The sequence below is a fragment of the Chroicocephalus ridibundus genome, chromosome 19, assembly GCF_963924245.1.
Source record: "Chroicocephalus ridibundus chromosome 19, bChrRid1.1, whole genome shotgun sequence".
NCBI lineage: Eukaryota > Metazoa > Chordata > Aves > Charadriiformes > Laridae > Chroicocephalus > Chroicocephalus ridibundus.
The window spans coordinates 1370182-1395410 of NC_086302.1; the positions used below are offsets into that span (position 1 = coordinate 1370182).

Genomic DNA, 25229 nt, shown 5'->3' on the forward strand with positions numbered 1-25229 from the left:
GGCCCCTCGCGCCTGCGCAGAGCGGGGTCCGCCTTACGCACGCGCAGGGGCCGCGCTGCGCCGGGACAAGGCGGCTGCGGCGCGTGCGCGCTCGGCCTTTCCGCGAGGCGGCAGCTCTGAGGCGCGAAGCGCGGCGCGGGCCGGGCCGTGGGCACCGGCTGGGGAGAGGGGCAGCGCAGCCACCCCCGGCCTCCAGCGGGGACGGTAAGCCAGCGCCGCCTGCCGCCGGGGCTGGGCCCGCGGCCTGCCTGTGCTCACAGACCTGTCCTGCGGTACAGGGCCTTCGCAGGGCCTGTGTGGGAGCTGAGCCTTCCCCCTCCTGCCTTCATGGCCCTGCCCTGCGGTATAGGGCCGTGGCAGGGCCCGCTGGGGACGCAGGCCCTTGGCCCCGTGGTGTAGTACAGGACTTTGGAGAGAACAATTTACTCCTGTGTGGCAGGTGATGTTACACAGTGTTGAAGAGGGAAGTAAAAGTCTTGCAGGCTACAGTTATAAGAGGTTGAAGGTGCTGGGGTGGAGCTCGTGGGATAAGGCTTGTCTGCCCACTCTTGAAACACATCAAAGCAGCACTGGATGGTTTTTGAGTCATTGCAAATGATTCAAATGTGATTGCAGATGCGGAAACCCTTGTGTGCAGGGGTTTCTGTTACTGTGGTTTGTGGAGGCAGCAGTTATTTAGCTAGCACACAGGATGCGTTTCAGTCTCTGCAGCTCCTTAAGTTAATATCAAACATTTTAATTAATAATTTGACAGTCACAGCATGAGAACATGTTATGAACATGCAGTGAACAGCTTTTATAATTCATGAAGTTACACATCTACTTTAGCCTGTTAAGGAAGCATGTGATTCTTATTTGATCTCTCAATATCCTGTGACAGACCGCTGTCTGCAGCAGCCCCTTCTGTGCAGAGCTGAAGCTGATGTTCATGGACAGACGTAGCCTCCGGCGTCATCAGGTAACGCAGCCTGACCCTTGTCCTGTCTCTCGTGCCTCCAAGGTGCCGTTTCCAAACAGCCCCCCTGGACCTGTGCAAACCTGTCACTTGGTGGTCAATGGTTCTGCAGTTCTGCACAAAATATCTTGCCTGTATAAGGGAGCTCCTGCTATTGATGGCTTTGGAGCTGTGTGGGTCCCTGTTATGCGTGCCTGCTGTGCTCGTCCTCTGCCAGTTCTTTACTCATTCACACTGTCTCTTTCCGTCACCCCTGTTGTGTATCTTCAGTGTCATTCTTGTGTATTTTCCAGAGATTCTCTTTCCCTGCCTGCCATCCCTGTCTCATGCTTACAGCTGCGTCACTTGTAAATGCCATGGCACCTTCCCAGAGCCAGGAAGAACTAACCCCACTCCAGGTAATGGGCTGTCATTGCCCCAGGGTTTTCACCAGCTGCCTCAGCTGTACTCCCTGAACACCCACAGCTCCCACCTTCCCACCTCTGCTGTGCTCGTGCAGCTGTGGGTGGCAGCTGTCATTAGCTCTTTGATTTATCGTAGAATGGTTAGAGTCGGAAGGGACCTTAGAGCCCACCCGGTGCCACCCCCTTCCCTGGGCAGGGACACCTCCCACCAGCCCAGGTTGCTCCAAGCCCCGTCCAACCTGGCCTTGAACCCCTCCAGGGATGGGGCAGCCACAGCTTCTCTGGGCACCCTGGGCCAGGGGCTCACCGCCCTCGCAGCCAAGAATTTCTTCCTGAGATCTCATCTCAATCTCCCCTCTTCCATTTTAAAGCCATTCCCCCTCGTCCCATGGCTCCCCTCCCTGCTCCAGAGTCCCTCCCCAGCTTTCCTGGAGCCCCTTGAGGGCCTGGAAGGGGCTGGAAGGTCTCCCCGGAGCCTTCTCTTCTCCAGGCTGAACCCCCCCAGCTCTCTCAGCCTGTCCTCCCAGCAGAGGGGCTCCAGCCCTCCCAGCATCTCCGGGGCCTCCTCTGGCCCTGCTCCGACAGCTCCGTGTCCTTCTGCTGTTGGTGCCCCAGAGCTGGAGGCAGCACTGCAGGGGGTGTCCCCAGAGCGGAGCAGAGGGGCAGAAGCCCCCCCTCGCCCTGCTGGGGATGCAGCCCAGGATTTGGACCCATTCCTCAAGGAACTTTGGCAAAAAGAAGAGATGCATGTGACTCCTGTAGAGTATGTTTCATTTTTTCGAGGAAGCTTTCCTGGTGGGCCCTGGACTGGAAATTAGGAAATGTGGGACCAGTCTCTAACGCTTCCCGGAGTCCCTGAGCGAACCGGATGCTTTGTTTAACCAGTCAGTTCACCACCTGTAAATTAAGCCACTTCTGCCTTCTTTCTTCATAATGTCCGATCTGCTCAGGGTGCAGAGGGGCTGAGACATCCCTTTGATGCTAATCCTGCTGATTTTGGGGATCTTTGGGAGCCCTGCTGACTTTCACCCCATGGCTGAATGCTCCTTTCTCGGGGGAGGCTGGAGCAGCCGTAGGGGTGGCCCCTGCCGCGTCCCCGTGCTCTCTGCTGGGGTCAGGCTCGGCGTTGGCACAGGCTGCCGCGGTCCACACACCCGCTCCCCATCGGCGGGGCAGCTTTTTGGGTGAGAAAATGGCAAAACACGACCCCGCGCTTGGGAGATCCGTGCCCGTGGGAAGCACTGGGCGGAGCGGGGGAGGGGAGGGCGGGCTGTACCATTGCTGCTGTGCGCTGGGGGGCGTGCTGGCGTGGAGGGGCCCGCCCGCACGTGCCGCCGGAGGACTAGTCCAAGCGCACCGGGGAGCCGGGGGGAGCCGGGGCGTACCAAGAGTGGCTAGGCACTGGGGGGCGGCGCGTCTCGCTCCCTGCCCTGCTCGCCCACGGGCAGGGCGAGCCGCCGCCGGGCTCCCCGGCCGCCATACCAATGCCCAAGGAGGGGGAGAAGTGGGCTGTACCAATGCCGCCCTCGTGGTGGGGGGAGACTTGTTCCAACAGCAGCGGGATGGAGGGAGACGCTCCCTGCGGCAGGTCTCACGGCAGCGGCACGGCGAGCCGCGGCAGGGGAGAGCTAGGCTTGATCTAGCGCCGCTTCTACGGCGTCAGAGTGCCCTGAGCACCCCCGCGGCGGCGGCGGGTGGACGCGCCCGGCGCGCTGAACCGGGGCGGGTCGGACCGTACCAATGCCGTCGGGGGGGGGGGGGGGAATGAGTAGGGCCGTGCCAATCAGCGGCGGGCGGGCCGTACCACGGGAGAGGCGCGGGCGGGGAGGGAGCGGCCTGTGCGCGAGGAGCCGTCTGGGGGCGCGCGGGCTCTCGGGTCTCTCCGCGCCGCACCGGGTCGAGCCGCAGCCCCAGCCCCGTCACGGGCCCCGCCGCCACCGGGCTGGGCCCGCTGCGCCCCCGCCCGCTCCTGCCCGTCCCCCGGCCCGGTGTGTGGAAGGCGCCGGGCCCGTTCGGAAGAACGCCGACGCGATCAATGCCCAGGGTGAGGGGCCGCGGCGGGGAGGAGTAGGGGGGACTTCGGGTGAGGAGGGACGGCGGGAGGCCTGAGCCCCCGCCCCGGGGCGGGCCCGGGATGCGGGGAGGGGGGAGCGGTGGGTCCGGGGCGACGTGTGAGGGCCCCCCTTGGCTCCTTGTGGAGTTTTGAGGGGATCCCTCGGCCTGTGGGGCTCATCCGGGGGTTGCTCCCTGGCCTGGAGAGTCTCCTTTTGCCCCTGCGGCTGCTTTGGGGGGGGTCTTTGTGCTCTGGGGTCTGGTTTAGGGGAGTTCTTGCTGGTCTAGGAGGGTCTCTTTGGCCTGAGGAGGTGGTTTGGGGGCGTCCTTATTGGCCTGGGGGGATTTCCTGACCTTTGTGCCTTGGTTGGGGAATTTTTTCGGGCCTTGGGGGCTCCCTTGGCCTGAGGAGTGGGCCTGGGGGCAGCTCGCTTACCTGTGGGGTTGATTTTGGGGGGAGCCCCCCTGCCTGTGGGGTTGGACTGGTAGGAGGATCCCCCATGGCCGGTAAAGGCTGGTTTACGTTAGTAGGCCTTGCTTGCAGGTTTGGGCTGCTTTGTGGGGTGTCCCTTTCACCTGCGAGGCTGGTTTGGGGTGTCCTCGCCTCCCCTGTGGGATGGGCTTGACTTACGGTGTCCACCCCTGAGGTCTGCAGGGCTGGTTTGTGTGGGTCCCATCTCAGTTGTGGGGCTGGGATGAGTGGACCCCAAAGGGATGGTTTAGGGAAGGGAGTCTGCCTTGTACCTGGGCTTGGGGGGGGTCAGAGGGGAGGTGATTGCCTGTAGGATTGCAACAGTGGGAGGATAAGGAGAATGCAAAGGGGTTGGTGTGAGTAAATGGGGGGGGTGTCTTCCTTGTGCAAGGGGGCCATAGAGAGCACTCAGAGGGGTTTGTTTGAGGGGAGAGGGTGTTACTTATTCCTATATGTACGTACGCATGTGGGAAGAGTTTGAGAAAGGATGGGAGGGTTGCTTTGGGGGAAGGGGGGCCTTATGTTAGGCCTGGAGATGGTCTGTAAAAAGTAAACAATTTTTCTGGGATCTGGGATGGAAAATGGAGGGGGAAGGCTGGGAGCAATGTTGGGGCGGGGGGAATCTTTCTCAGGCTGAAGGGGGCATGTGGAGCTGGAAAGGAAGGGTGTCCAGGATGTGGTGGTTTTCCTGGGGTTTGAGTGGGGGCAGGGTTCTGAATGCTGAGGCCGGTTTGTGTAGATAGAAGGCTGCCCTGTGGGATTTGGAGCTGCCTGGTCTGGATGGGGGGAGCTGATGAAGTCTGGCCAGGGCAGTGGCTAAAGAAAGTACTGGTGTTGCTGAGGGTGCTGAGAGTGACCTGCAGGAAGGCCCTGAGACAGGGAGTGGTGTGGAATGGCTGTGGTTCGCTGCTCAGGGCGTGCTTTGGTGCGTGAGGAACCCTCGTTACTGAGAGCTGTAGAGGTTTGGGATTTGGGGCCCAGGCGAGGTTGCAGGTTGGGAGGTGTCACGGTACAGGGATGATCGTAGAAGTGGCCTCCACTCAGTTGCGGTGATGGTTCCTCATGGTTCCTTGGTGTGATTAGTCACGATCTGCCTTTTCTCTAGGGGCAGCTGTGTGCTTGTTGGTTTCAGTGTGAGGAGGAGTAAGGCAGAAAGTTGGCTTTTAAAGGCTACTGTATAAATGGAAACTCGCTTCAAAACTCCCAAAATGAACCAGTCAGGTTCTGACTCAGAACTGCAGTTAGTATTTAAAGAAGAAAAAAGATAAACCCACCACTAGCAGCAGCCAGAAAACTCTATCTCCTTATGACTCAACTTGTAGAAATACTTGGATTTAATGAACTCAACTGTTGGAAAGAAAAGATGGTCAGAGTTAAGGTAGGAGTATGGATCTGTGTACGTATTGATGCACAGGCAGGAATGTTGGCCTTACATGGGGTCTAGTTGTGATGCTTTTTCATACATGTCTCATAAACAGGTAACTGACTTCACGTTTAGTTACCTGCAGATATCCATCATTCTTTTCCACACAACAGTACTTAAATGCTCTTCCTCTATCAGAGTGGAGCTGAACTGTGATCGCAGCTGGTTTCCTCGCTCCTGCTGCTGGACTTTACCCCGTGGTGGAATGCTGTCTTGGTTAACTGTTGTGTGGCCTGGGAGGGAGAGCTGGGTGACGCATGGCTTGTGGAAAGGCACATTTCTGTGCTCGCTTTAAGGAAGACGATCCACACCTGAAAATGTAGCTCCTGAGATGTTGTAGTGCAAGCAGATAATTTTTGTAAATGGTGTAGGTTGTGTATTTTGATAATATCTTCGGAGGAGAAAAAATGTTGTCAGTAATGTACCATTACTGAACGAGCAGAGAGGAGCTCTGTGTTGTCTGTTGTATCTGGATTAGTTTGACAACTTATTTGCCTGTTAAAGAGTTGGAGATTTAAAACAGCTCTGTCTAAACATTGAAAAATAGACCTAATGGCTTGGGAATCTGGGGTAAAAGTTATTCTTTTTGATGCATGTGAGTTGCAGTGCTAGATCAGGCTGCCACATATTTAGGCCAGTATCTGGCTGATGCATATCATAAGAGAGTATAAAATACCCTTATAGTGTCTGTTGACTTCGGTATCATCTCACAGCTCATTTATTTAATTGTGAAAGGGTAAAGGAGTCTTAAATCTCTTGATCCTTTTTACTGTTATAACAATTGAGAGGCTGGGTTGCTGTCTCTATTCAGGTCACTGTTACGTGTACCTTTTCATTACCCCTTGTTTCTCTCTGTTCTTTAGTAAAAAGTTAAATTCTTTTTGGTCTCTTACGCTGAAAGTCTAGCTCTGCTCGAAATAATGGACTGTGGATTTTAACAATTGAGACACTGTGGACATGGAGTGAAATTTATCAGTAAGCTTCAGTTTCAGTTTTCAGACTGAATTTAACTGCCACAGGAGCGTGGAAAAGGAGCCAACTCTCCACTAAGTCATTTTTCCGGCAGAAGTATACAGCAAATTCAAATAAGTGAGATGACTAAGATGCAAGTGATTCAACTGTGTAACTTCATAGAGTAATATCCCTGTTGCTGTGTGATTTGAAATTGCTTTTAAGACCTGCTTGACTTGTTAATGATTTTTCGGTGGTTTCTTTTTTGATACTTCATCTTAAATTGTGAGAATATTTAGTCTGAGTTGTCGGGGAAGCTGATGATTTAGCAGGACTGTGTTTTCAAAAACCAACAGTTGATACAGCTTAGACAACTCAGCATTCTGATTTTTAGGAGTGAGTTAGTGTCACATACTCATGAACTGTTGTCTAAAGTAACTTTTGATTTTGCTTAAATGTCGTTCTGTGACTTAAACAGGATAATAGCTTAAATTTCTTCTTCTTAGCGGGGCCTTTTGGTTTTGACTTCAAACACTTTTAGTAACTTTAAACTTTTTGGGCATGGTATGTAAATAACATTCAAATGTGTCCTCTGAAGGGATTTTAAAAACTAAGTGGTGGGTGGGGAAGGCGTTCAAAAATCCTGTGTTAGAACAGCATTTTAGCATTTCTAACTACGAAGTAGGAAAGCAAAGACATGAAGCATACTGCGCGCATGCCTGTCACTTCTTTCTGAAAGAGCTAATGCTGTATCTAATCACTTCCCGCTGCCGCGCTCGCCAGGAGGATGATCTCTGTGCATCCATGCCTCTGGTGGACACAGTGGTTTGACCTCACCCAAATTTAGGGATGGCAGCTAAACTTTTTGTGCCTAGGACTCCAGTTTTGAGTTTTGCCGCAGGATTGTTGTCTCTCTGAGTCGTCTTGCACGCTACATTTGACAATTCTTACCGTTTCCTGATGTGTCACTTTTGAGACTACTTTAATCTGGACTTTTTTTTTTTTCTCTCGCTGAGGCAGATCTCTATCTGCTGCCGTGGGTTTTATGGCCTGGGACGCAGCGACTGGGTTAGTGCAAAAGGAAACGAATGAGTCACCCACAGAACTTGTCAGCAGGCTGGGAGGGAGCTCTGCGGCGGGGGTGGATAGGGTGGAACAGTAAAATTTTTGACCTCACCCCTCTCTAGGCACGTGTCACTCTGAGCAAGCTTCTTTCAGACAGCGCTCGAGAATTTTTTTCCAAGAATGTTAGTTCCAGTGTTTCTTTTCTCTGTGCACTGGGAGAGTATATTTTAGAAAAGATGGTTGCTTCCGTTCTTCTTAATGTGTGTTTCCACTGTTTTAAGGCTCGTTTTTGAGGTCTTAGTGAATTCTTTCACTTGAAAAGCACCTTGTGCTTCAGAAGCAGCAGGACGTTTTGATAGTGTATGGATAGAATGTGGGTCACTTCGCGAGGCAATGCAGGAAGGGGAAGTGAAATGCAACGTATGCAGAGTGTCAGGAGAAGCCTGGCTGGGCTGCAGCATCGTACCAGGATGGCAATTTTTATGGGATCACGTTGTGTACCGACAGTGTGCTGAGGTGCCGATTCCGCATGTGTAAGGGCAAACCACAAGAATGAGGTTTTATAGAAGAGGAAAAATTCAGCAGTTTGTGACCTGACTTCGTTAACATCGAATGTGGACTCCCACTTACAGGAACAAACTTAGTTGAGATGGTTTCTAAATACTGGTCTTCAAAACACTGAAGTATTCTTTTAATACTGACTGACAAATTAGCGGGCTTTGCTCTGCATCCTGTGCACTGGGTTATTTTGAAAGGTGATCCAAGTGACCTTTCCAAAGGTATCCGTGTTTTGCAATCTCTGGAAGCTGCAGCTGTTGCAAGCTGTTTCGCTGTCTCAGCGTAGCTAAGGCAGCACTTTTACTGGTGTGTTTTGAAGGAGATGGTGGAACTAGGAATTCCTTACGATGTTGTTACTTGTTTTTCATTAGACCTGTCTCCCTGAACTTGTATAAGCTCGACACAGAAGAGCAAGTGACTTGCCCTATTGAAGTATCTAATTTAGGAGTCAATGCAATGATAGTCGAGGCAGCCACTGGAGGTGAATATTGTAGGTGCGTTAGATTTTTACTTAAGGCAATCTGTAGTGAAGTTTCTGTCAAGTCAAGAATTCATTTAACTGTTCTCTCTTAATTAGTTAATCACCCTGATTTATTTGTGCTAGTTAATAGGACTGCCCTTTGCTTACATTTTAAACATATTCTTGCAGGTTCATAGCATTTAGAAAGACATGTTTCTCAAATTGGACTCATTAGGCTTTATCAAGCTCTCTGCGTGCACGGCTGTGTGAGTGTGAGAGGTGGGGAGCTCACGGTGCTGTTAGTTATAACTTAAATTAATCCTGTCTGTACCGCAGAGACTGTCACAGCTCGCTGAACTTGGTTGTGTAGATAGGCATCTTGATTGATGATTATTCCCTGAGAATTAAGTTAAACAACATCAGGAACTGACTCCCAGGCATATCTAGTTCTTTTCAGATGCACGAGTGGCTGTTGCTTGGCTTGTTTGTGCTGCTTTCTCTGCTTTTTCTCCTCCTCTGGTTCCTGATGGAGCTGTTGCACCTCATTCCTAGTGTTGACGCGTGTGATACTTCTGTTCCCTTTCTGAGGCCAGCCACATAAAACATGTAGTAATTTTTTGGTTTCTCTCCATGTGCTATCTCACTTTCTAAGTATAAAAAGTTGAAGGTTAATTGGCTTAAAAAAGATTTCTTGTTTTATGTTGTTCGTAGACCTGGTAACTATTTATCATCGTCAGTTTGATAGTGCTCAGTTCTCTTGGGATTTTGAAGTGCAAATTTGCTTGCTAACACAGGGAGGAAGAAATTTTAAATGTTTCTTTGGAGAGATCAGAGGTTGTAGACAATAGAGTTTTTCCCGTTTTTCTTAATTGGAAGCCTGTTTTTTCTTTTTAAACTTTAGATTAACAGTTAGCAATTGAAAAGTCATGGGAGGAAGGACACATATGTGTCAGTAACCAAACTTTTAAAAATAGTATTGCGTGCTACATAAACTTGTTATCCTTCTGGAAATCATTTTTCAGACTTAAATACAGTTCTTTACATTTTTAATCACTCCTTAGCTACTAGCTAATTAAATGCTTCAGTAGTACTCCTTTGGGGAAGGTAAGATGGTGTCATTCCTGTTCTGCAGATGAGCTGAGCTACTGAAAGTGGCTTGGCCAAGGTCAGAGCACGAGCGGCTGCAGATCTGAGAGTAGGACTGGAGTTGGCGACTCCCCTGCAATACTTAATTTACTGGAACATGTCATCTCCATGTGTCCTTTCTTAATGACTTGGTAAATAGTTTTTACAAAAGACTTTTAACATAATTGGGTTGAAATTCCCTCTTTGATTTGCTTGAGGGAGGAGAAGTGTAACCATAATGACCTGATCTGATACAACTCACAGTGCAAATAGCACTGGATGGGGCTCTTCCAACCAAATTATTGGTGCTGAAAAGAAAAATGTTTAAAGGATTTGTTTAAATATGACACAATAGCTCTTGCCTTTGTGACAGTGTACTTTGTAACGCTGTAAGCCTCTGGTACAATGGATCCAACTTTTGATGTCCTATGCCAAGATCTGTTGACGATTATTTTTATTTAATTGACCTTGTTAGGTCCTAAAAAGTTAGTTTTGAAACTGTTGCTGTAATTTAAGTCTGCAGATCACTCTCCAGGACGTGTCAGATGATGGGAGCGTATTTTCAAATGGGGGAAAAACAGGCCAGTATTTGCCTGAAAAAAAGACTTCCTTGCATCAAGTTTTACAGGTGTTGGACACATGTGGATGCTGTAACTTCAGATACTCTGTTCCTGGTACATCAGAGCTATAGCAGACTGTAAGACATTTTAACAAGTCCTTTGTTTTGGGATTGGGTCGTGTATATGAGAGTTGTGACAAACGTGCAAGAATTGACGAGTGTAAGGACTTGAGTATGATGGGTTTGGATGGGACTCTTCCATTTGGGGTGAGACTTAATCCTATAGTCATTACACTGATAAAATATTCCAGGATTCATTTTTGAAATTTGTATTTCAGTCACTCAGGGTAAGAACTGCGTTAAGGTCGGGGGAGGTTATTGAAAACATCTTTGTTCTTGCCTCTGGCAACCTAATTAATGTATTTTTTTGGCATTGAAAGCTGTTCTTTAAGGAAATAATTGCTGTTCTTTGGGTGATTTTTGACTGCATGTCAGTGAAAAAGGTAATTTTGTAGTACTTAATTTGACTATTTTAAAGTGAGGATCTCATTAAAATGTTGAGCACACCAGCAGTTTGGGGTGTGAACTTCCATGCATGTGTGTTTTTTCCCTAATTGTATTCACTTGAGTGTGCCACATTGACCTTTCTGCTTGAGTTGCAGGTTTGTGACTTCTGGCTGCTAGTTTGGATTTTATTCAACCAATTTAAAACTTTTCCCTTAAAAAACAAGTGTCAGTTGTGATTCTTTGGCTTTGTGCTTTTTAAATGCAGCGAAAAGCCATGTTGCTTATTTAGTGTTTCAACCTTAAATCTGTTGAGCTAGTTTAGGTTAGCTCTATTTTCATCCCCCTAAACTTCATGGTAGAATCACATTATCCATCTTTTATTCTTGCTGCTTAAAACATCTGTATTTTGAATCCTGTGTGTGGGACTGGAAGCTGCCGCTGTCTTTTAATGCCCCAGTCTGTAAACACAGATAAGACTGAGAATAACTAAAAGTTATTACTGCTAAATGACTATTTAGTTGCTTTTGAAGTGACTAATTTCTGGAGCATATCTCCTTACTACTGGTAGGAGTTTGGTGATACAACGTTGATGAAATTTATCTGCTACCAAAAGCTCGAATCTATGGCAGTTATACTCTTATACTCTTCATTTCTGCTTGTACTGCTTATTTTGCTCAGAAAATATAGCCATGCCGACAATATTTTTACATATTTGGGCTTAAGCCAAGCAGGTATGACAGTACCAACGGACGCTTTCAAGCGTGTACTTGGCTTTGTGCTATTTTCTCCTCTGCTAGGGCACCTGCTTGGGAGGGAGGGGCTGCAGAGAGCGCAGAAAGGTTTCCTTGTTCTCGGTTCCGGTGCCTGGCTGCCAGGAACAGCAGTTAGGAGAAGTCCCGTGTCTCTGGGCTAGAGCATACTTGGTGACGAAAGAATATTCGGGATTACAACTACCGGGACTCCAGTAAAGATTGAGTTTTGTTTGTTCTTTAACCATGGTCTTACTTAGTCTAATTTGAGTTTCTCTGGCAGGGTCAATATTTGGTGTTTCTGGAAGCAGAAGCAACAAATCCTCTTACATGGTATTTTTCTTCTCTTTAGGTGTTCCGTTGGAATATACGTCGCACATTTATGGCGATTCTGAGTGTGAGGGCAGACTTCTGCCAGGCCCAGCACAGCATCCTGGCTGACAAGTGAGCTGAGCGCAGGGGGTTCTACGTGCCATAATTACTTTGCCTTGAAGACTCCAGACACAGCGAACACACTCAAATATATGGGATATCTTCTGCACATTGGAAGCATATTCCTCTTACTGACTCTAGCAAAACTAAGCATCAAGAAAACAAAGTGGAGAGAAAATCTGCCCTTACCTTTTTGCCTCACCAGTGCCTAAATGTAGAACAGGCTGCCTAGTCTTGCATGTAGTCAGAATTTTTGGAGTCTGAAGGATACCACCTGCAGTAATTGAGGCCGAAGTTAAATTCAAGTGGATTCTGAAGCAAACCTGCTTTTCTAGAAGCGAATTCTTTAAGGAACAAACACGTCAAAGCAAGCTCTGATCAGTCCCAGGCATTTTAGTGGTCTTTTTAATGTGTTCTGCTGTGAAACGTTTCCAAGGTTATTGATTTTATTTTTTTTTTAATTTTTTGGCCCTTTACACTTTTTTTTGCCATTATGAACCGTCCAGCCCCCGTGGAAATTACTTATGAGAATATGCGTTTCCTGATCACTCACAACCCAACCAATGCAACCCTCAGCAAGTTCATCGAGGTAAGGCTGTCAAGTGAAGTATCATCCTTCTTTCCTGATGTGCTCGTAGTTTCTGTAGAAGTACTGAGCAGTCATTCTTCACGCCTGTTGCTTAATGCTTTACTTATATGTTACATGTTTCTTAAAAGTTAATGCATTTTATCTTTAATATGCTGTTCACGTTCTCCTGACAGTGTGAGAAGAGAATCCACCAATTACTTTTTCCAAAGTCCCGCGTTTCTTTAATTGTGAGAGGCTGGATGAACTTCCGTTTTAGAATACAAGCACACACCCTTGCCATCGTTCTGGCCCTGGCTTCTGCAGGATTGCACATTCTGCAATTCTAAATGTTATTTTTCATTGAATAATGCAGTGCTGCTAATATATTGGCTCATCAACTGACTTTTAAAGAGGTAGTTGATAGAATTGTAACTGGTTTCTGACCTTTCTTCTCCCTTAGAGTAGGAGTAAATGCAATACTTAACTGGTGTTTTAGTTTACAGGATGCGTGCTCAAACTGCCGTACAATCCCAGAATTGTCAGAGATTTCAGATGCCAGAATTTATCCATGAAATATGACACCTGCCTGGATCGAACTATGGGAAGAGTCAGTTACAGTGGGCGTCGATCAGACCATTACTGACAAAATAACATCTTAAATACTGCAAAATTTAGTACTTGGTTTTCTGAAAAAGCAGCAGATGGTGTCATCAGAGTAGTAGTAGTGCAGTGTATTTCTGCATTCTGGTTTGCTCCAAACCTGCTATATCTTTGTGCCCTTGTATCTAGAGGACTTTTATCTTGCATATGCAGGTCTCTTCCATTCCAAAGAGATCCTGTCATCTGATAGTGATGTCTGACTGGAGCTTTTAACAGACTTCCGTCATTTAGCAGTGTGCTCTTCACCATGAATCTGTTCAGATATTAGTGGTTAATCTTGTCTGAAAGCCATGTTCTTTTGGTCTTCATGTATATTTTTTTCCCCATTGTTGTGGACTGTCTTCCTTTTTCAGGAGTCTTGACTCTGGAATATATGTTATTGCTAATTGTTAGAAGTTATAGTTATGTAGTCCAAACGTGAGAGGAAATTCTGCTTGCTGTATGAACCTTCAAAGTGAACTGGAAGTTTTTGTTTGATCTTCTGATTATTTATCCAGCACAATGTGCTACTTATAGTGCATTACAAGGAAGCTAGAGTATGGTGGTGTGTGTGTTCTGTTCCTCCCTGCCTCAAAATGTCAACACTGGCTGAAGCAAACAGTTCCAGGCTTCTATTTAAAGAGAAGAAGAAGCTGCATGGAGAATATAAGCAGCTATTTTAATGTTGCTCTTATACGTGCAATTTTTTTCCACCTTGGCATTTCCCTAGAGAAGAATTCAGAGCTGTTTCACATTTATTCCGGCCACTTGTAACCCTTGTCCTAATGTAGGCCATGAACCCCCCTTTCTGCGCTGGCCCTTGCTCCTTCGTTGTGTAGTCACCTTGGAGCTGTGCAATAGTCATGGTACCACTCACTCTCTGTAAAATGTTTAGTTCTGTAGTTGATGAGGAGGTTGTTTAATTCTTTACTCTGTCAGTGTGCTCACATCTTTTTCTTTTTCTTAAAGGAGCTGAAGAAGTACGGAGTGAGAACCTTGGTGCGAGTTTGTGATGCCACTTATGATCAAGCTCCTATTGAAAAAGAAGGAATCCAGGTTCTAGTGAGTTGCCTTTAAAATTGTCTAAAAATGAAAAAATCACATGTCTAGAAGTCGTGGGCGTGGCCTTCGTGCTTTGGGCAAGAGCTGATGGCTGTTTCAGATTGGCCAAAAGCAATTTGATCCCCTGCATCAGATAAAGCTGGTTTTGAGAAACTCCCTGTACTTTTGCGAAAGCTACTAGCTGATTCATTACTATTACCTGGGCGCTTTAGTTGCAGTAGAAATGCCTGTTCCTGGATTTCTGGATTTGTTGAGATATTTTGATTGCCTTTTAGTGACTAGTTCTATACTAATCCAACGTTCAGCCTTGCGTTTCGTACAACTTGGTTTGGTCCTTTTCTCTGGATACAGCACTTCTTGGCTTTGCCGTTGACCTTCTCAGGATGCAGATAGAGCTCCTTTCTCTCGCTCTGTCAAAAAGCTCCACCTTTTGAGACTATAGCTGACGCGTTGGTACGGGCTTTCATGGACTGGTTGTAGCAGGATATTGATCGATAGCCTTGTCACCTCTCCCCTCTAAATGGAGCCTGGCTGCTGGTGGCTTCCCTCTTTAGCAGGTGGAATTTCTTAACTGCAACTCAAGAGTTAACATTATGCAATGACTGTCTGACTATATCGTCTAGCATTGCTTGGTGTTTTAGGGGAGGTTTTTTTAATAGGTGTGTGCTCATACTAAGCTTGCAGGCGGTATTTTTCCAGGCAATACTTCTGAATTATTATAGTGTGTCAGATATAATCAGGTTATTTTACTGGAGTGAGTAATGTTCTGCTTTGAGGCCAGAAATTGCATCTTACCTTCTTGTCGCAGGTAGTTGGTCTTCTATTGCCTCTTGATTTTTATGGCTCAGTCAGAGGAAAACTTCTGCAGTTTTCCGTTAGAAGAAAAACTTTTATCCTGGCATATCTGTGAAAACTCCACGTGCAGGTCAGTTGGGTTTCTTGGCTCCTGGCCCTAGTAAGCATTTACTCCAGTTCCAGGCAGCCACGTGTGCCTCAGTGTTGTTGGAAAAATCAGTCACTACAGGGCTACCAGTGCTCCTAGGGCTGTGCTCTGGATTAGCATTTTTGTTCACTCTCGAGCTGTCTTGGACTTGAGCATCACAGTATTTTCGGGCACACTGCTGTGAAACCTCTAACTGCAATACTCTGAAGGCTGCTGGAGACTGGAAGGATTAAACTTCTGGTGTGGAAGCCCTCAGAGCCCTGATTTAAGCTGGTGTTTAGAGTATTTCTGTGTTCCTGTGCCAGAGCACAGGTCTGAGTTCTTCCTAGAAGACTTGAGACAGTTTTGCAGGTGTCCAGCTCTGCCAGGGTGGCTGCCCTGTGAGACCGGCTGGCCTTGGCTCCTGCAGCTGTGACCGAAGTCCACCTTCTCCAGTCCGAGGCCCACTCCAGGGCCACTGCAGGAGCCGGGGAGCACTCTGTGCTCTGGAGCCTGCGCTTCCGAAGTGGTTTGGGGATTTTGGTTCTCAAGAAACTTTCAAAACTTGGTGTTGGCTAGGTTTGAACTGAAAGCAGTTTTTTGAGGAAGCTTTTCTAAAAACTGGAAATGGTGTTTCCGCCAGCTCTGCTAAGCACCATTCTGTTGGAGAGCCTTACGCTTTGAGTAACACACGCAAGAGAGAGTTTTATGTCTGTACACATTTGCCTCAGCTAACAAGCCTCTCCGCATTTGGTATGTACCAGCTCTTCTTAGTACTCCACTGCTGCAGAAGGCAAAACAGGAGAGAGCATAAATCCACCAGGCATCTGTTAAGGGTAACAGAAAGCAGAAGGTGACAGGGAAGGTTTGCTGCTAATGTCATCACTGATCCTGATGATCCCAGTCATGAGGTTGTCTTAGTAATTTACTGTATTGCAGTAGTGTTTTGCTATTTGAGATAAGCTTAACTAGTCACCAACACGACCACCTCCTGTATAGCTTTTCCTTCCTATGAATGCATGCTTTTTCAAAACATAGACCTGTTGCTGTTCAGAAATGGTATTGAATTACTGTCTGTCTGAGAAAATAACACATCACTATTTAAAGCTAATATTTGCTTGCGAAAATAACATTAAGATTAAAAACACAGCCTGAGAGAGATTAGTGTCTATTTTAAAACTGTTGAGGTCAAAAGCGTAGTGAAACCCTTGAAAATGAGAGCATTTAGCAAAGCCTGCTCTCATGCCATGGTACAGGATCGTGTACTGGCAAGATGGGTAGAATGTGTCAGCTAGAGAGTAGCTTTGGCAGATGGCATAGTGAGAAAGTAGAGAATTAGATGTTCCATGTTTGAAGTAGTACTACTGCATGCGCATGTTTATCAACAGAGATTAAATCCAGGAGACGGGAGGCGGGGGTGGATTTAGTTTCTGTGGGCTTCTGCAGTTCTTACAGTTATGTTCATGTGTAAGGTCTTGTAACACAGAAATGCTACTTCGGAAAAACTGGCAGGTTTTTTTCTGGAAGTATTTTCGCACTGGCTGGCAACCAAGGAGACTGCGGTAGTTTTATTCGTCTTCAAGATCTAAGGCACGTGGCGTTTTCTCCTTCGATCAGTCCTTCATTTACTGTTCGTCCCTGGATCAGACTTAATTTATGCTCTGTGCGCACCAGGATGGCCACCTCCTGAATGCTAGTGGCCAGGCGGGAGCGCCCGTGTTAGAGACGGGACTTTGTTGCCATATGATACTTCCTGTGTCGCCCTGGACTCTGGCATCGAAGGTGGGAGAGTTCCACACTGGTGCCTGCGATCCCATCCTGTGCAGATGCAGGCAGTTCTGGGAGTGTTCTGCTGCTGTAACTTCAGTGCGAGTCGCACACGGGTTTTGAAGAAAGGGTCCTTTGTCACTATGAAGTGCTGTTACTGCTTCTTGGTCATCTCCGTTCTGCATTGCCAGTCCTGCAGTCACTGCTGACTGACAAACCTAGAGCTGTTCTGCTGAGCAGGGCTGCTCCAGGTAAAGGGCAAATAAGAGTAACCCTTTCTTGCCTATCATCCTTCCCAGCTACTGCAGGGTGGCACAAAAGAGCTATATTTTCTGTGTGTGCAATCTCAGTGCATCATCGTGGTTATTAATGACCATTTTGGTCACGGAGCTTAGCAATTTGTTTGCTATCCTGTCCAGCAGGAATTCAGAGGTGATGCTGGCAGAACTCATAATCAGGAAAAAAACCTGAAACTTTGCTGCAGTTACTCTTCTAGTCCCAGAATTATTCTTGTTCCTTGTTCTGGGCAGTGTCCCAGGCAGCAGTGTTTTATCAGTGCTAATTTAATATCAGTGGTGTACCGTCCCTGGGAAGGTGATGATTTGTGGGGAAATTATGATTGTGATTAATTCAGGCCAGCGCAAGAGTTGTGTGGACGTGATGGTTAACATGTAAGCTGAAGCACAGTAGTGAGCTCCTGTGCTTGGTCTGAAGGAAAGGATTTAATTTTACCTAAAACTAGGACACAGAACTGACATGTAAATCCTGTTCTTTGCAAGGCAGTTTCAAAAGAAAGCATCTTGCAATGGGTAATGCCTCTTCTCTTGGCAGCTCATCTCTTCCTGGGACAGTGGATGACACTAGGCCTAAAATAATACAGCTAGCAGTGTGTGATTGGGTGGAAAATCTCATAAAAGCCTTTTATTAGAAAGAGCAAGTTTTACTTTATGATCTTGTTTCTATAGCCTTTTATTTTGCTGTGTTGTCCCAGATATTTTTAATTTCCCGTTCCCTTCAAAAAAAGGAGTTCTCTGCGCTCTTCAGATTTTGTGTATCTTTCTGAATTAATCGCATATAAAGTTATTTCAGTAACTTAAAGCTTTTTGGTTTTGTAGTTCCAAGCCACGGATTTCCACCTTGCAGCTTTTTTGAGTGCTAACGCATTTATAAGGTGCTCTTGGGCTGAGGTCTGTGCTGAGCTGTACTTGCTATTCAGGAAGTGTCAGGGTAGCAATAAGCGCGTTTCAAAATGAAAAGTCTGGCGGTTGTACGTGTTCAGAGTTTCTGCGTGCTTCTTTCAAGCTTCAGAGAGTATTACTTGATATTAACCTGTTCTCAAGATAGGACATGAAAGACTTGTTTCTAGCCAATGAGGGAAGAGGAGAACTCCTTTCAAAGCAACTTCCCCACCATTCGGAGAGGTTGTTGAATTATGTGAAACTCCAGCTAGGAGACTCTCTTGTAGTCATCTAATGAAAGGTGCTAAATAACTACTAAGTATTAGTTTTTCCCCTTGCATCTAGGAGTGCTCTTTCTACAGCACTCCCTGTGTCTGAGAAGATTATAAAGCATGTGATGTTGTGCTTGGTCCTGAACTGTAGGACATGGAGTACTCCACTTCGCACAAGTTCCAGGAGAGAGCTGTGACCTCAGGAAAATGGGAAGCTTCTGACATGTAATTTTGATTGACGGCCATGTTGATGATATTAAATGTGGCTTAAGTAGTTTAAATGTTGGCTCCCCCTTTAGTAGGCAGAAATGTAATTATAAATGCTGCTTAGTTCTTGACTTTGCCTTTGTTGAAGCGCTCTTCTGTTTTGCTTGTGAATGTGGTTTTTTGACTTGAAAATACCCAGGTAATTTGAACTGTTTTGCTTATTGGATTCCCGGCAGCGGCACAAGTTGATCCATTTGAGCTGTTATGAAGTACCTTCTCTTCTGCTGATCTCCTGGAATGTTATGAAGTAGCTTCTCCTCTGTAGAGTCTGCAGTACAAATAGTATTTTAAAAGGTTGACACGACCACAGGCAAAAGTCTACAGAGTTCTCATCTTTCAAATGTTTATTTGAAATGTCTATTGATTTTTACATATTTTTAATAAAATGAGATTTCAAGGGCAGCTATTTTTCTAAAAATTCTATACTACAAAGGAGTTAGTGTAGAGTTTTATTGAAATTTTATTGAAAAGTGCAATTAAACGATTGTTAAACATTTAGTGTTGCATCATGATATTGACTTGCACATTTCGGTGCAGCCAGAAGAATACTCACAGAACTGTTCATGTGATATGCGCTGCTTGCTGGATGGAATATTTTGCTTCTCCCAGTTATGGTTACCTTGCTGTTGGTTATGGATTGAAATCCAGGGAGCTAATGTCCTTTTTTCCTTCAAAGGACTGGCCATTTGATGATGGAGCACCACCCCCGAATCAGATAGTTGACGACTGGCTAAACCTGTTGAAAACCAAATTCCGTGAAGAGCCTGGATGCTGTGTTGCTGTTCACTGTGTTGCAGGGTTGGGAAGGTTCGTATTCCGCTCTCTTCTTTTTATACTGGACTTAAAGTTAGTTTGTCATGGAAGGTGTTAAGTAAATGCCAATTCCTCTATTTTCTCCCAAATAACACTTTAAAGCAGCAGCATCAAGTTTGTGTCATTAAAGCAAGAGAGACTTATTGCTGCTTAAAAATCTTCGGTAATTTCGTAACTCTGATCAAGGATGAGAGGAAAAAACTTGGAGAGGTTGTTCAGAACACTTCTGGCAGTCATGAACGACACAAGCAGTTAAGAGATCCTATTAATTTGAAAGTTTATGTCTTCCTGCAAAAACAGTAAAATCTCTTGTGCTTCGTGACAAATGTAATATACAAGTATAGTACAATTTCTAAGGCTGTACAGTTGGGGTTCTTTTAATTTCCTCCTGTTTTTTAACTTGTATTTTATTAAGAATGTGGTAATAAAAAAAAGGCATTTAGAAAAACTGGTTCAGTTACTTTCTTGCTCTAAAGTGGCTTCACTTCAGTGGTAAGAAGAGTTAGGCTGGTATTTCTTCCTCACATACAGACTGATGTTTCTTGGCACTCAAAATATAACTTCCTTCTTTGGGAAGAACTTCCTTTCAAGATGAAGTGAAAAGATGACTGATTCAGGAAAGCTAAATGCTACATTCGTATTCCCAACTGTAATCTTTGAACATTATATTTATCCTGTGGGCCAGAAGGAAATGGAGCTTAAGTGTTGGTATTCTTACCATGGGACTCTTGATATTTAAGGATATGAATGAGTGGGCAGGAAGGGTGGATTGAAGAAGTCAAGTAAGCACAGAGTTGGAGTGCGTCAAGCTCTTAACTTTCCACCTCTGGAGAAAAAGCGATGGAGGAAATGAAGAGGTAGAGGGAGAAACAGCCAATATTTAAAGACACAAGAGCCAAAAACACAAGCCAATTTCCATTTGTTTATCCATTTCTGCTCTGTTTTTATCTGAGGAACACCTTTAGGAAGGTGGCCACGTGTATCTCAAGTGATTTTTCAACTGTCCCATTTCTTGCATAATACCAGGCCAAAGGGTGCCAGAAGCTTCCCACCTTCTGTATGTGACAAACTCCTGTCTGTTCCTTGCGGAATGACCTTTTTGCTGTTGTTCTCAGACTATTTCTGGCAGAGGGAAAAGAGCGAGCTTTTCAGATTTTGCTTTAATGTGAAAAACTGTCTATCTGTAGCAGAGAATTGAACTTAACTGGTAAAGAGGCAGATTTTTTTGTTCTTGTTAAAGTGACTTCTGAAGTTTCAAATTGTTTTCTTTGGAAAGTGACTAATTCTGTTTATGCAGGTGCAGTGTGGCAGTGATAGAGTTGTTTATCCTGAATTATGTTTTTGTTTAATCATGAATACAGGTTGTCCAAGTGCTAGTACCTTTTTAATCCTTCCCTCTCTACCCTCAGAGGTGTCTCTTGCAACTGTATGTGTTCAGTGGACATCGGTCCAGGAGAGAGTCAGTGTGTTCAGTGATTTCCGCTTGTTTGAAAAGCCAGCTTTTTACACTTAAGGGATTTCTAAAATGTGGACCTCAAAGTAGGAAATTTTACTCTATTGTCCCTGAAACGCTCAGTTCCATGTACAGCATATAAATTAAAGAAAAAAGTAAATCTATATTAAGTCCTCTGTTCAGCACTTCATAGATCTGTCTCACGTACAGCTAAATCTAAGTGTCCTAAGAAGCAAAATGCATGCAGGTGGTGTTACACACTCGTTTTAGCAAAGTAGAAAATCAGGTTATAGTGAAATGAGAAAGCGTAAAAATCTAGAATTATTGTTTCATGGCCCAAATGCTAAGGAATTATTGATTTTTATTTTTCTGGGTGTGCTGGAAGCAGAGCTGTCTACTAGAAGAAATTTTACATTAGGTACTCAGCAAGCAAATGTCTTTCTGTAGATAAAAAGAGAAAATACTTAAGCTATCTGTTTACAGATTAATTTGATGTATTTTGAGAGGTTCAATGTATTGTTTTTCTAGATCTTCCTTAAATATTGATTTCTCCTTTAGGGCTCCTGTACTGGTTGCACTTGCTCTCATTGAATGTGGAATGAAGTACGAAGATGCAGTTCAGTTTATAAGGCAGTAAGTTAAACTTCCCCATTCTCAAGAGATCTCTCAGTTTACGTTGTATTTGAATATCATGAGTCTTCAGCAGAGTTTATTAGATTTCTGATTTGTTTTCTAGTAGCTATATCCTGACAATAAAGGGCATGATCTTGACATTAATGCTGAGGCTTCAAATCTGGAGTTATATATTAAGCCACCTGAGACTCAAAGATGTTGAACTTGGGAGGAAAAAATGGCTAGGCTGGGGCTGTAAAAAATTATGGATTAATTGAACATGGACTAATTGCTCCTAATTAAACAAAAAATAAAATTCTAGTGAGATTGGGCCCCCAAGCAGAATTTCTGCAGCAAGTAGGTGAGCACCAGCAGTCCTGCAGGTGTTGTGGGTGAGCGCGTTACCCACCCAGGGAATGTCAGCAACCTCCCTGGCTGGAAAATAATAAAACTGGTGAAGGATGAGACTGCAGAGTTCTGTTGGTTTAGTGATAACATCAGACCTTGAAATGAAGCCCAGCAGGTAAGATTATGTTGAATGAGCTTTGCGAAAAAAACAATTCACCCTTTTGTGGATTCGCAGGTCCTCAGTTATCTTTGCAAACTGTATTGCTGTCAACAGATTTTTTTCTGAATTTTTCCTTTCTTAAATTCCTTTTTTCTCTTCCTGGTATGGTACGTTTTATACTGAGAAGCTCTTTTCTGAGAACCTCTTATTATATTAGCTAAGTAAGACCATGACGTTCGGATACAAACATCTAAGTAGCACATGCATCTGCAAGGAAAGGGTGACCTTGCTGTTGTTCAGTGACTACTGCTGGTGATGGAAATAAACTCTCCCAGTACAAGAAAATATGCTGAAATTTGCCAACCGCATTTCAGTTTTAATACTGGCATGTAGGTGAACTGCATGTGCTGGTCTGGTTTAACCTTCCTCGAAGTGTCAGTGGGTAGGGAACCAAGCCAAAATGCTGTTCTGTTGATACAGAGCAACTTTGAAACAAGGACTAATCTGCCTTAGAGTGTGCAATGGTGATCGAAGCAGTACCTTTTCCATTGATGCTACCCTTCATTCTCTTTGTTTCAGGAAAAGGAGGGGAGCTTTCAATTCCAAACAGCTGCTTTACCTTGAGAAATACCGACCTAAGATGCGATTACGCTTCAAAGATGCCAACGGTCACTGCTGTGTTCAATAGGAAAAAAAAAAAATAAATCTCAAACGAAGGCAGAAGTTAGCATGGCTGTTTTCTGGACTCTAGGCACCTGGAAATGTGAATCTGGAATGAAACTACGTCGTCAATTTAGTGGTGGAGTCAGTGCTCCTCAACCTCTGTCCTAATGGTGGTGATGATTGAAAAAAAATAAAAATAAAAAAAAATTTAAGAGAAACATTTCAGTGAAGGATTGTTTTCTCCTTAAGCTGCAGTTTGAACATCTGCAAGGAGAAAAATCAGTTTCTGAACCTTCTGTATTTTTAACTTTTTAAGAAAAGAAATAAAGTAAATTTTATGTCTAAGGAAAACCAGCAGAGCATTGGCTTGTGCAGAAACTATTTTCTTGATTTGAGGAAAGTACCCCAGAGTTAGGGCCTGATACATTAATTCCTACGGGACTCTCTTAAATGGAGTTGCCTTTTTTTTTAACCTTGCTGGGACCTGGCAGACAGACGTGCGGAGGAGCCTTTGTTGCTGTATGGGAGCAGTCTGACAGCCTTAAGCCCACTCTGGGCGTATTCTAGAGATTCGGTGATGTCTGTGTTTTTTGTCTACGTGGTGTTCAGACTCTGCAGGTGTGACTCACCGTCCTGGTGGGCTTTACCAGAAGACTTGCTGCCTGATGTCTTTGGTGAATCTGCTAAAGGCCTTTTCTGACTGATGGGAGACAGTGCTTTTAACTGTGTGAGAGTGTGTGTGTGTGTGTGTGTGTGTATACGCATGTGTGGGTGACTTTATGTGTGAGTATGTCACAGTCTTATTTTTCCAAAGAATTTGGCTGAAATTTTCATTGTCTTTCTGTTGCTAGATAGAAAATCTATCCCGGCAGAAGACTGATGTTCAAAAGTGTCGTAGGTGAGCAAGGGGTGATTCAGACGAGGACTTAAAATTAATTTTATTTGTCATAAAGAGGAAGAAAAGGCTTTTTGCTGCTGTCCAGATTCTCTGCCTTGCTGAACACAGTAAATCAGGATTTGGGGGGAGGGTCTCATTTGTATCATAGGTGAGGTAAAGATGGCGTGCACAGCAGTTCGCTCCGTGAATGAAAGCCTAGGATGGGTATTTTCCCAGACTGGCCCTTGTGTACAGTTCAGTTTAACCACTGATTGCCTTGTTATTTTTTATTAGGCTCTTTAGAGATTCTCCCTCCAAGTTACACACCAACACGCCTACCATCTATTCACCGTTGGCAGACCATAAATATGCTGATTTTTGGAGCGTGGACTGGCACCACGTTCTCTTTGTAGGGCCACTGGTGTTAGTGAATTCATCAAGACAAGTCATTTTCCAGCCTGTAATAAGCAGTTCCAGCCAGGCTACTTCTACCAAACCCACGTTAACTTAGTGCCCTGCCCTAGTAGTGACCTCATGTGCTTTCAACTTGACATTATGTCTGTAATACTCAGCCACTGAAGGCTTTGAATACAGGTTTAGGGTCATATTCTCCTGTGATCTTTCGCTGTGGAGCACCAAAGGCTTTTGTTGGTCTGTGCCTGTAGCAGGTACAGGCTGGTACCCAGCTTCTACCGATACCTCAGCTGCTGGCCACGCGAGCTGCCTTCGCAGGGTTTCTTCCTCTTCTGGACTTCTCTTTTCAGTCCGCAGCTTAACTGCGCAAACATTTTTCAGAACATAGGTAATGGACTTTTAGAATTCTATTCCTGGAAGGGTTTTATGAATTTAAGCAAAAAAAAAAAAAAAAAAGGTACTTGTCAAGCTCCTCACTTTACAGATGGGCCAACCGACCTGTCTGGGGTCCGTGGCTTGACAACGCGGCACTCCACGAAGCCCGGTCTGTAGCCTGCCTCAAGCTGTATTGCTGTACTGAGCTCCTTCCTCCCTTCAAGATGTGTAACGTTTCTGATTTCTTTAACAGATAAAGGAGACGCGAAAGTGTTTGTGATGTCGATGCCTACATTAGGGAAATGACGTATCTGGTAATGTTTGAGTCCATGTGGAAGGTAGATGATGCTGAAATTACCTAATTCTGGCCTTTACCTTCCCCTCGCAAACTAGAAGCCTAATGTTCTAACTGTTTCTGCAAATGAAAAATGATGTTTTTAGTAAAATGAAATACTGGTAGTTAAAGCCGATTTGAGAAATGGTGGAAGTCAGATTGGAGGGGAAGGTAAAAACCAAACCCAAGCCCTTCTGAAGAACAATAAAAAAAAATTTTACACATGCTATATGTATAACTTTGCATTCTTCCCCCTAGTTTGATTTATAATGTACTAATTTTCATATACTATGACTCTGCAGCCTTAATTGAGGAAAAATAGTGAAAAGTGCAGACTGTCATACAGTGTAGACACAAGCGGGGGGAGTGTAATTGTGACCGATGTCCAGTAGGCACAATACGTGGTTCAGCACTTGAACGTAGTGCAATAAAGTTCTTGCAGTAAAATGTCTTCCCTCTGGCTCTTGATGAATTTATTGCAGCTCGTTAATGGTAAATGCTCTTCTTTAATCTGATTTGTAAAGGCCTTTGGACAGGCTTGTCCACGTGTGAGTGATCACCGTTGGGTACCGCGTGGCTCGGAGTTGCTGGTGGGAAAGGCTGTGTGACCTCGGAGCAGCGCTGCAGAGGGGAACCCTTCTCTTACTGTCAAATTACCTGTTTTCTAAAAGTGCAGACTTACTTCTAAACAAACAAAACAACCCCCCAAACCAAACAGCTCTGAACTTTCCCAAGAACTGTCAAAGATCGGTTGCAAAACTTTCGGTTGTGGCCTGGACAAGACTAGACACCA

The 25229-nt window shown here is 45.3% G+C and overlaps 1 protein-coding gene across 2 annotated transcripts; it reads left to right on the top strand.

The window, feature by feature from the left end:
- Positions 1–68: 68 nt before the first annotated feature.
- Positions 69–24887, top strand: PTP4A2 (protein tyrosine phosphatase 4A2). Of its 2 annotated transcripts, XM_063355844.1 has the most exons (7): positions 69–204; positions 881–958; positions 11633–12301; positions 13889–13981; positions 19064–19194; positions 21212–21286; positions 22353–24887. In XM_063355844.1, exons 3-7 carry the CDS (start codon positions 12206–12208, stop codon positions 22459–22461), a joined length of 504 nt encoding a protein of 167 aa, XP_063211914.1. In that variant the 5' UTR covers positions 69–204; positions 881–958; positions 11633–12205; the 3' UTR covers positions 22462–24887. The 2 variants fall into 2 exon arrangements, with proteins under 2 accessions (XP_063211914.1, XP_063211913.1); XM_063355843.1 differs by lacking the exons at positions 69–204; positions 881–958 and adding an exon at positions 3148–3403.
- The last annotated feature ends 342 nt before the right edge of the window (positions 24888–25229 follow it).